The sequence below is a fragment of the Salvelinus namaycush genome, unplaced genomic scaffold (genome assembly GCF_016432855.1).
Source record: "Salvelinus namaycush isolate Seneca unplaced genomic scaffold, SaNama_1.0 Scaffold1254, whole genome shotgun sequence".
Taxonomy (NCBI): Eukaryota; Metazoa; Chordata; class Actinopteri; order Salmoniformes; family Salmonidae; genus Salvelinus; species Salvelinus namaycush.
The window spans coordinates 11,153-22,913 of record NW_024057958.1 but is presented as its reverse complement, the minus strand read 5'-3'; the positions used below and the strand labels follow the sequence as shown (position 1 = coordinate 22,913).

Below are 11,761 nucleotides of genomic sequence, written 5' to 3'. Positions count from 1 at the left end.
CTGGGGGGAGAAAAACATCAACCATTTAGCTCCAGCCACCGCCCCCCCCCCTGAGAAGACCCTCTTTGGTAAAAAAAAAAAAACTAAATTTAGATTCGTTCAAAGTAGCTACATGGAGTCATAGCTATTTAGCTGTGTTGTGTCTGTCCTTGGGGGTTCAACCAGTCGGACAAGGGTTTCGCATATTGAGTATGTGACTGTGAGCATTGGAGAAGCGTTAGCGGTCCATGAAGACCGCCTAGCCGTCGGTAGTCCTCGTTCTGTCCGGTCTAGTGGACTTGATGAACCCCGCTTGTCCACGCTGACCCGGGGAGTAGCACCGACAACAAGGTACCGGTAGCTAACATTAGCAAGCTAGCTGATTGTTTGCGTTTTTTTTTATTTATCATCACGTTTATTGTTTCCTCAAGTTATATCAATGTTGCTTTGCTGCTTTCTAGGGGAAACTTAACTGTTAACGTTAGCACATCTAGCTAGGTAGTTAGCATTACGAATAGCCATTGTAGCCATACACCTAGCGAGCAAACAGAATAATTACTTCGATGAGGTGATGTTTGTTGTTGTCCTTGGCTGTTATTTTAAACAAAATGTCGGTCACACATGGGGTCATGCTAGCTTCTTCACCGCCATCGCTGTGTGTTAATGTTTTTTAAATTATTTTTTACACAGCCTTTCTCAAAAGTGAGCAAGTAGCTAACTAGCTAGCTAACTAAATATCCAGTTGCTGACTTGCTTGCTAGTTAGCTTAGCTTAGCTAGCAACGATAGTATTCGCCAGACGGGGGGAGTCTCTATGATCGGCTTGGCTAACAGACGGCAGTAACGTTAGTTATTTAGTTAGCTAGCTGTCTAGACTCGACTCCTAGACGTCAACAAACTGTACAGTTTCCTTGCTAACCGTTAACTTGCTTGTACTGGACTAATGTCTTCACGTAGACATACTGGCTTTCATTTCACACATTTCACACATTCTCTTCAATATCGTTACTAGTTCCCCACTTTCACTTACCGTGAAATAGCCTATGCTATGCAATAACTTCAACAAGGACATCTATCTATTTGTTAATAATACACTCAACTAATTAATTGTGATAGTTAGTGTAGCTACTACCCTTCTACAGCATGTATTATACAAAGCATCAACCATAGTCTACTGTAATGTCCCCTCCAGTGACAGTCAATTTAAAGCTAATTTATTAATCAATCAAAGATTTTGTCAGGAAGAGGACCTAATTTTCCTCACATTTATTATACAACAGATATTTTTACAACTCTCACTCCCTTCTCCCCCCCTTCTCTCTCTCCCTTCTCTCCCCCCTTTTCTCTCTCCCTTCTCTCCCCCCTTTTCTCTCTCCCCCTTTTCTCTCTCCCTTCTCCCCCCCTTTTCTCACTCCCTTCTCCCCCCTTTCCCCCCCTCCCTTTCTCTCTCTCCTCCCTCTCTCCTCCTCCCTTTCTCCCCCCCCCTTTCTCTCCCCCCCTCCTTCTCTCTCCTCTTCCCCTCCTTCCCTGCAGGTCATGGACTTCCCGGGCCACTTCGACCAGGTAATGCAAACAGCTTTATGATTTCTGTCAGTAAATGGAGAGAAAAAAAACGCTCTAACAATAAAATGTATTGTTCATAATAATATAATATAAGAGTATAATGCTATTTGTCAAACGCTTTTATCCCAAGCGACTTACAGTGGTGCGTTCATACATTTTACATGTACGCAGCGGGAATCGAACCCACGACCCGTGCTCTGAGCAACACATGATTCCTATTATTATTATTGTAGGTCTTCCAGCAGCTGAACTACCAACGCGTCCACAGCCAGCTGTGTGACTGTGTCATTGTGGTGGGCAGCCGCCATTTTAAGGCCCACCGCTCAGTGCTGGCGGCTTGCAGCACACACTTCAGAGCCCTGTTCACCGTCGCCCAGGGAGACGCCAGCATGAACATGATACAACTGGACAGCGAGGTGAGGACGATGAAGGTGGTGATGATTAAGATGTGGATGATGAGTTTATAACGGGTGACGAGGTGGATGAGTTTATAACTGATGAGGATGATGAGTCTATAACAGGGGTGATGATGATGAGTTTATAACAGGGGTGATGAGGATGATGAGTCTACAACAGGGGTGATGAGGATGATGAGTTTATAATGGGTGATGAGGATGATGAGCCTACAACACGGGTGATGAGGATGATGAGTCTATAACAGGGGTGATGAGGGTGTTGAGTCTATAACAGGGGTGATGAGGAGGATGAGTCTATAACGGGTGATGAGGATGATGAGTTTATTACAGTGGTGATGAGGATGATGAGTACAACAGGGGTGATGAGGATGATGAGTCTATAACAGGGGTGATGATGATGAGTTTATTACAGGGGTGATGAGGATGAGTTTATTACAGGGGTGATGAGGATGAGTTTATAACAGGGGTGATGAGGATGATGAGTCTATAACACGGGTGATGAGGATGATGAGTCTATAACAGGGGTGATGAGGATGATGAGTCTATAACAGGGGTGATGAGGAGGATGAGTCTACAACAGGGGTGATGATGATGAGTTTATAACAGGGGTGATGAGGATGATGAGTCTACAACAGGGGTGATGAGGATGATGAGTTTATAACAGGAGTGATGATGATTAGTTTATTACAGGGGTGATGAGGATGAGTTTATTACAGGGGTGATGAGGATGAGTTTATTACAGGGGTGATGAGGATGATGAGTCTATAACAGGGGTGATGAGGAGGATGAGTCTATAACGGGTGATGAGGATGAGTTTATAACAGGGGTGATGATGTGTGTTACTGCAGGTGGTGACAGCGGAGGCGTTTGCTGCCCTGGTGGACATGATGTACACCTCCACCCTGATGCTAGGCGAGAGCAACGTGATGGACGTGCTGCTAGCTGCCTCTCACCTCCACCTGAACGCCGTAGTCAAGGCCTGCAAGCACTACCTGACCACCCGCACCATGCCCATGTCCCCGCCGGCAGACCACCGGGCCACACAACACCGCCAGCACCAACACACCCACGCAGAACAGCAGAGACTTAGGCAGCAGCAGGCAGCCGCCGAGTTAGCCGCTAACGCTAACCTAGCGGCTAATGCTAACCTAGCCGCTAACGCTAACCTAGAGGCTAACGCTAACCTAGCGGCTAACGCTAACCTAGCGGCTAACGCTGCTACGTCCAGGCTCCAGCGGTCGTTCCTGTTGCAGCAGCTGGGTCTAAGCCTGGTGAGCTCTGCCCTGGGCGGAGTGGAGGAGGATGGGGCCAGGGGTGGTAGCGACGGTGTTAGCGTTAGCAGTGTAGTGGAGCAGAAAGCTTCCTTCCCCATTCGACGTTTCCACAAGAGAAAGCCCTCCCTGAGCTTTAGCCTATCTGAGGACAGGCCCAGGCAAAGGCCCCGCCCCTCCGGACCCCACGGGGATGAGGAAGCGGGACTACTCTCCCCCGACTCACACAAGACGGGGGAGGAGACCAGACTGGACGGGGCGATCACCGGCCTAGTAGGGGGCGTGTCCCAGGATGACTCCCAGATGCCCAGCCAATCGGACGGCGGACGCTGCGAAGGGGAGGAGCGAGGGGAGGCGGGTGTGGGGAAGGAGTCCCTGGATGGAGGGAGTCACCATGGTGATGGGGTGGAGGTGAAGATAACTGAGGAAGAGGAGGAGGAGGAAGTACTGGAGCAGCAGGGGCAGGTAATAACATTTTACCAGGAAATACTTAACCTGCATCCTGAATATCCCCCTATTCCCTCTATAGTGCACTACTTTAGTCCAGGGCCCTATTCCCTCTATAGTGCACTACTTTAGTCCAGGGCTCATAGCTCAGGTTATAGGGTGTCATTGGGGACGAATACTTCCCCTAAGAGTTGGCAATGTATGAAACAACTGTCGAGCCGTAATTCATGCTTTACCTTGGTTAAATAAAGGGTTTAAACCCAACCTTGTAGGAAGTAATGGGTCATGTCCTGTTGTCCTCATTCATGTCTGTATCACTCCTCTTTTCTCTCCTCTTCTCTAATCCTCTTCTCTCTCCTCTTCTCCTCTCTCCTCTTCTCCTCTCTCCTCTTCTCCTCTGTCCTCTTCTCCTCTCCTCTATTCTCTCCTCCTCTCTCTCTCCTCTTCTCCTCTTCTCCTCTCTCTCCTCTCCTCTCTCCTCTTCTCCTCTCTCTCCTCTTCTCCTCTCTCCTCTTCTCTTCTCCTCTCTCTCCTCTCTCCTCTTCTCTTCTCCTCTGTCCTCTTCTCTTCTCCTCTTCTCCTCTGTCCTCTTCTCCTCTGTCCTCTTCTCCTCTGTCCTCTTCTCCTCTGTCCTCTTCTCCTCTCTCTGCTCTCTCGTCCTCTTCTCTCCTCTAATCCTCTTCTCTCTCCTCCTCCTCTCTCATCTCCTCTCCTCTTTTCTCTCCTCTTCTATCCCTTCCTCTCCTCTCTCTTCCTCTCCTCTTCTCTGTCCTCCTCTTCTCTCCTCTCTTCCTCCTATCTTCTCCTCCAGGTGGTGGTTAAGTGTGAGCCTCTGAGCTCCCCAGAGCCAGCTGATGACATCACCATCCATGGTAGCGACCAGCTGGGACCTGGAGGAGGTAGAGGAGGAGGAGAGGAGGAGAAGGTAGAACTGAGCCCACAGAGCAGTGACCGTAGTCTCTCCTCCTCTGACCAACAGCCGCTCCGGCCCAGCTCCCAGCTCCTGCTGAAAGGAGGTCTTGGTCGGGGGAGTGGAGGTGGTTTTGGCCGTAGTAGCCATCTCGATGAGAAGTCTGGCTTTAGGATTTCTAGCTTCCTCGGCGCCAAGGTCTTTGGAAGCGGAGGGGCGGGGGTCGATGCCGGGGACGACGACCTCAACGCGACAACCGGCGAGGCGATGGCAGCGGCACATCGTTTCCTGCTGAGCCCGGAACACTCTGGGACCAATAACTCTGCCTCGATGCTCCGTCCCGGGTCGGCCAACCACCTGCACCTGCTGGGTGGCGACGGTCTCGGGGGATTCTCTACAGACGCTGATTCGCTCTTCCTGCATCCCCTGCATGACGGGCTGGGAAACCCCAGAGGAGGAGGGGGGTTTCCAGACCCGTTTTCTCTGGACTTCCAGCGCTCCAGCCTGGGCCTGCACTCCCTGGCCCGCGCCTCTAGAGGGGGCTCCCTGGGTTTTCCTGGATACCGCCGCATCGCACCTAAAAACGACCACACGGGAGGAGGAGGAGGAGGAGAAACGGGGGTCGTTCTCCAAGACGCCCTGTCTTCCTCCAGTCTTGGGGAAGGGGGTCCCTTGCTTCTGAACGGATCGGGGGGGTACGAGTCAGGCCCACCCACCTCCTCCTCCTCCGCCCCCCACCACCCCCATCCCCAGCTGACCCGTGCCTCGGCGGACGTCCTCTCCAAGTGTAAGAAGGCCCTGTCAGAACACAACGTCCTGGTGGTAGAAGGAGCCAGGAAGTACGCCTGTAGAATCTGCTGTAAGACTTTCCTCACCCTGACCGACTGTAAGAAACACATCAGAGTGCACACCGGGGAGAAACCTTACGCCTGCCTCAAGTGTGGCAAACGTTTCAGCCAGTCGTCCCACCTGTACAAACACTCCAAGACAACATGTCTGCGCTGGCAAAACAGCAACATGGCCAACACACTGATGTAGGCTTGGGTAGGTGATAGATGTGATCACTGTAGAGAGGGGGGGGGGGGGTGAACGGTATTCAGACTTTAATACCTTTTATACCATCGTTGTGCCATACCGGAGCTATACGGTATTACCGGGCATTGTGAATTAATGGGGGGGAAATAATTTTAAAAAATAGCCAAATTAGCGGTATGCTAACAAAGTAGTAGAGAATTCCCATAGTGGATGCTAGCTAAATGCTAACGAGTCAAGCGTTTCGACCTGTACCAACACTCCCAAGACCACCTGTCTACGCTGGCAGAACGGCCATCTGACTTACGATCTGGATGTAGGCTGGCCTGGTAGCTAGGGTTGAGTTGGATTGGGAAATTCCCTGGGGAACTTACCGGAAGTTTTGGGGGTTTTTTCCCAATAAATTCTGGTTGGAGGATCGTATCGTCGCTGCTGGTTGGAGGATCGTATCGTCGCTGCTGGTTGGAGGATCGTATCGTCGCTGCTGGTTGGAGGATCGTATCGTCGCTGCTGGTTGGAGGATCGTATCGTCGCTGCTGGTTGGAGGATCGTATCGTCGCTGCTGGTTGGAGGATCGTATCGTCGCTGCTGGTTGGAGGATCGTATCGTCGCTGCTGGTTGGAGGATCGTATCGTCGCTGCTGGTTGGAGGATCGTATCGTCGCTGCTGTAGATCAGAACAGCTTCAACTAAAACAACCGTTTCTATTGGACAAATGGGTTCCCGTTTGGTTCCTTGTTAAAACACCACTTCCTGGTAGGGGTTGAGTTTCAAATCATGTCCAGGAAAAACTCCCAAGTCTAAATCAGTCTCTGATTAGAGGGGAACCATGTAGGAAAAACTCCCAGGTTTAAATCAGTCTCTGATTAGAGGGGAAACATGGAGGGAAAACTCCCTGGTTTAAATCAGTCTCTGATTAGAGGGGAACCATGTAGGAAAAACTCCCATGTTTAAATCAGTCTCTGATTAGAGGGGAACCACGGAGGGAAAAACTCCCATGTTTAAATCAGTCTCTGATTAGAGGGGAACCAGGAAAAACTCCCAGGTCTAAATCAGTCTCTGATTAGAGGGGAACCAGGAAAAACTCCCAGGTTTAAATCAGTCTCTGATTAGAGGGGAACCAGGAAAAACTCCCAGGTGTAAATCAGTCTCTGATTAGAGGGGAACCAGGAAAAACTCCCAGGTTTAAATCAGTCTCTGATTAGAGGGGAACCAGGAAAAACTCCCAGGTGTAAATCAGTCTCTGATTAGAGGGGAACCAGGAAAAACTCCCAGGTCTAAATCAGTCTCTGATTAGAGGGGAACCATGGAGGGAAAAACTCCCGGGTTTAAATCAGTCTCTGATTAGAGGGGAACCAGGAAAAACTCCCAGGTGTAAATCAGTCTCTGATTAGAGGGGAACCATGGAGGGAAAAACTCCCAGGTGTAAATCAGTCTCTGATTAGAGGGGAACCATGGAGGGAAAAACTCCCAGGTGTAAATCAGTCTCTGATTAGAGGGGAACCAGGAAAAACTCCCAGGTGTAAATCAGTCTCTGATTAGAGGGGAACCATGGAGGGAAAAACTCCCAGGTGTAAATCAGTCTCTGATTAGAGGGGAACCATGGAGGGAAAAACTCCCAGGTGTAAATCAGTCTCTGATTAGAGGGGAACCAGGAAAAACTCCCAGGTGTAAATCAGTCTCTGATTAGAGGGGAACCATGGAGGGAAAAACTCCCAGATCTAAGAGAGAGTGGAAAATAGCAGTGGAATTGGCTTTGAGGTCCAGTTTATAATTTGAGGGGTCTATACGGTATCACCTGTACTCTTGTCTAGTGGACTCTAGACTCACTGCCTTTGACCCTCTGCAGCCTAAGCCCTGTCATTTCAACTGGTACCGGGGGGGGGGGGTACCGTTGGGACGCTACAGACAGGAAGTTGATCTGCTTGTTGGGGCCAAACCGTTGGGACGCTACAGACAGGAAGTTGATCTGCTTGTTGGGGCCAAACCGTTGGGACGCTACAGACAGGAAGTTGATCTGCTTGTTGGGGCCAAACCGTTGGGAAACAAACCCCGCTCGACCTCTTTCACTGCAGATACAGAAGTGAGACATCGGCGGATGGATACAAAACAACAGATCTCTCAGCTTAAACGGACAGATTTTTATGGGGATTTTGTTATTATTATTATTATGCTAATTAGCTCTAAGGGGTTAAAAGCCTCAAAGTTAGAAACATACACTTACAGTAGTGTGTAGAAGCTATAGGTGGTCCCAGCGGGAATCCAACCCACCACCCTGGTGTTGCAAGTGCCATGTTCTACCGACTGAGCCAAATAGGACTATTTGATAGAGGCGATCGCTTTAGAAAATGGAGTCTCTTTAGGGTGGGGGGGTGGACTCCCAACTTCCTCATGGAACCCTGTTGTGCTCCAATAGGAACCCTGTGGTGTTCCTGTTGGAACCCTGTGGTGTTCCTGTTGGAACCATGTTCGGAACGTTTCTGAAACAGGACTTCCGATTCAGAACGGTCCTGAAGCTGAAACCCGGCTAGAGTTGCAGAACTCAGGGTTTCCTGCTTATTCCCCCTCTGATTACGGTAATCGTCGAGGGTTGGGATTTTCTGGAAAACCTGAGAATTAGGGGAATTGTCCGACGCTAAAGCTGGAAGCTTAGCTTGGAGAGGAGGACAGGGATGTGAAGGAGAGAGGATAGACTAGCCTGAGAGACAGTCTGCCTGAGAGACAGTCTGCCTGTGAGACAGTCTGCCTGAGAGACAGCCTGCTTGAGAGACAGTCTGTCTGTGAGACAGTCTGCCTGAGAGACAGTCTGCCTGAGAGACAGCCTGTCTGAGAGACAGCCTGTCTGTCTTGCCCCACATCAATGACATCAATGGAGCTGGCAAGAGCACAAACAGATCTGGGACCATTTTTTTTATATGGAGTTGCCTTTTCGTTGGTGCACCTTTTGAATGAACCACCCTATTCCCTATATAGTGCACTACTTTTGACCAGGGCCCATAGGGTAGTGTTCCCTATATAGTGCACTACTTTTGACCAGGGCCCATAGGGTAGTGTTCCCTATATAGTGCACTACTTTTGACCAGGGCCCATAGGGTAGTGTTCACTATATACAGTGCACTACTTTTGACCAGGGCCCATAGGGTAGTGTTCACTATATACAGTGCATTTGTAAAGTATTTAGACCCCTTGACGTTTTCCACGTTTTGTTTCATTACAGCCATATTCGAAAATGGATTAAATAAAAAATGTTCCTCTTCAATCTACATACAATACCCCAGAATGACATCACAATAACCCAGAATGACATCACAATACCCCAGAATGACATCACAATACCCCAGAATGACATCACAATACCCCAGAATGACATCACAATACCCCAGAATGACATCACAATACCCCAGAATGACATCACAATAACCCAGAATGACATCACAATACCCCAGAATGACATCACAATAACCCAGAATGACATCACAATAACCCCACAATGACATCACAATACACCATAGTGACGAACCAAAAACAGGTTTTTAGAAATGTTAGCAAATTTATTAAAAATAAAAAAACTGAAATACCTTATCTACATAAGTATTCAGACTCTTTGCTATGAGACTCTGAATTGAGTTCAGGTGCATCCTGTTTCCATTGATCATCCTTGAGATGTTTCTATAACTTGATTGGAGACCACCTGTGGTAAATTCAATTGATTGGACATGATTTGGAAAGGCACACACCTGTCTATATAAGGTCCCACAGTTGACAGAGCAAAAACCAAGCCATGAGGTCAAAGGAATTAAAGTCACCAAAAGGACTCTCAGACCATGAGAAACAAGATTCTCTGGTCTGATGAAACCAAGATTGAACTCTTTGGCCTGAATGCCAAGCGTCACGTCTAGAGGAAACCTGGCACCATCCCTACAGTGAAGCACGGTGGTGGCAGCATCATGCTGTGGGGATCTTTTCAGCAGCAGGGACTGGGAGACTAGTCAAGATCGAGGGAAAGATGAACGGAGCAAAGTACAGAGAGATCCTTGATGAAAACCTACTCCAGAGCGCTCAGGACCTCAGACTGGGGTGAAGGTTCACCTTCCAACAGGACAACGACCCTAAGCACACAGCCAAGACAATGCAGGAGTGGCTTCGGGACAAGTCTCTGAATGTCCATGAGTGACCCAGCCAGAGCCTGGACTTGAACCCGATCTAACATCTCTGGAGAGACCTGAAAATAGCTGTCCTACCTGACAGAGCTTGAAAGGATCTACAGAGAAGAATGGGAGAAACTCCCCAAATACAGGTGTGCCAAGCTTGTAGCGTCATACCCAAGAAGACTGTAATTGCTGTAAAGGGTCTTATGTTAATGTGATATTCCAGTAGTAAACTTTTTTAATTGCCAAAATGTCTTAAAGCTGTTCATGCTTTGTCATTATGGGGTATTGTGATGTCATTATGGGGCATTGTGATGTCATTACGGGGCATTGTGATGTCATTATGGGGTATTGTGTGAAGATTGATGAGGGGGGGAAACAATTGAATCAATTTTAGAGTAAGGCTGTAATGTAACAAAATGTGGAAGAAGTCAAGGGGTCTGAATACTTTCCGAAGGCGCTGTAGGTTATACGGTGGCCCTTTAACCCGTCTCCTCACAGGACAATACATTAGAAATGTACATATTTCACATTTATGTGGCTTAACACTTTCCTCTGCAAGGGGACATCAAATAAAACCAGTGACTTTTATAACTAGAGCCTGGCGTGTCTCCTGGTCAGGTCACATGATCAGGGATAACTCTGGGCCCCAGTTGACTATAACATAGTGTTGTTAGTTACTAGATGTCGTGGAACAGTTTGGTACAGTATCTGTGCTTCTTAAATGTCCTTTTTTAAATCGATACATCGAACACTTCAAACAGTCTTTAGACAATAGTTTATTTTTTTTAAATGACCTTAACGCCGTTAAAAAAAAAAAAAGCTTTGACTGCTAATAGGAAGGTTGGACTGCGTGCTTCTGTGTTTCCATGGTGACGTGTTGGCCCAGTTACAGTAACGTTACTGTGCTGAGTTGTGTTGTAGTTGACTGACTGACTGACTGACTGACTGACTGACTGACTGGTCAGAGAACAACCTGGCTGTTTGAGACTTGCTCAGTGTGGAGGGTAGCCAGGCAACTAGTGGGGCACCTTAAGACTGTACGGTCTTCACACTGTTACTCCGTCTGTGTTACTCAGTCTGTGTTACTCAGTCTGTGTTACTCAGTCTGTGTTACTCAGTCTGTGTGACTCAGTCTGTGTTACTCAGTCTGTGTTACTCCGTCTGTGTTACTCCGTCTGTGTTACTCAGTCTGTGTTACTCCGTCTGTGTTACTCCGTCTGTGTGACTCAGTCTGTGTGACTCAGTCTGTGTGACTCAGTCTGTGTGACTCAGTCTGTGTGACTCAGTCTGTGACTCCGTCTGTGTTACTCCGTCTGTGTTACTCCGTCTGTGTTACTCCGTCTGTGTGACTCAGTCTGTGTGACTCAGTCTGTGTGACTCAGTCTGTGTGACTCCGTCTGTGTGACTCCGTCTGTGTGACTCCGTCTGTGTGACTCAGTCTGTGTGACTCAGTCTGTGTGACTCAGTCTGTGTTAAAATACTTTAAAAGGTTTCCTTTCACACCCTTTGACATGGTTATTTCATCCCTTGTTTTTGCCCAGGCAGATCTTATGACCACTATCTATTAACTGACCAGTAACTATCTATCCTACTGTATCTAACTGACCAGTATCTATCCTACTGTCTCTAACTGACCAGTAACTATCTATCCTACTGTCTCTAACTGACCAGTAACTATCTATCCTACTGTCTCTAACTGACCAGTATCTATCTATCCTACTGTCTCTAACTGACCAGTAACTATCCTACTGTATCTAACTGACCAGTATCTATCTATCCTACTGTCTCTAACTGACCAGTAACTATCTATCCTACTGTCTCTAACTGACCAGTAACTATCTATCCTACTGTATCTAACTGACCAGTATCTATCCTACTGTCTCTAACTGACCAGTATCTATCTATCCTACTGTCTCTAACTGACCAGTAACTATCTATCCTACTGTATCTAACTGACCAGTATCTATCCTACTGTCTCTAACTGACCAGTATCT

General features: G+C 48.0%; 1 protein-coding gene across 1 annotated transcript; it reads left to right on the top strand.

The window, feature by feature from the left end:
* The first annotated feature begins 154 nt into the window (after window positions 1–154).
* LOC120036221 (zinc finger and BTB domain-containing protein 5-like) lies at window positions 155–5,624 on the top strand. The gene is made up of 6 exons (XM_038982701.1): window positions 155–330; window positions 1,512–1,541; window positions 1,775–1,957; window positions 2,806–3,011; window positions 3,186–3,693; window positions 4,487–5,624. The coding sequence occupies exons 2-6, from the start codon at window positions 1,515–1,517 to the stop codon at window positions 5,621–5,623; spliced, it is 2,061 nt and encodes a 686-aa protein (XP_038838629.1). The 5' UTR covers window positions 155–330; window positions 1,512–1,514; the 3' UTR covers window position 5,624.
* Window positions 5,625–11,761: the final 6,137 nt, after the last annotated feature.

What these genes read in the sequence shown, in the direction of transcription:
- LOC120036221 (XM_038982701.1), top strand. Translation starts at nt 1,515, where the DNA reads ATGGACTTCCCGGGCCACTTCGACCAG. An exon ending in CGGGCCACACAACACCGCCA is followed by an intron (nt 3,012 to 3,185) that starts GCACCAACACAC and finishes TGCTACGTCCAG; the next exon opens with GCTCCAGCGGTCGTTCCTGT. An exon ending in TACTGGAGCAGCAGGGGCAG is followed by an intron (nt 3,694 to 4,486) that starts GTAATAACATTT and finishes CTTCTCCTCCAG; the next exon opens with GTGGTGGTTAAGTGTGAGCC.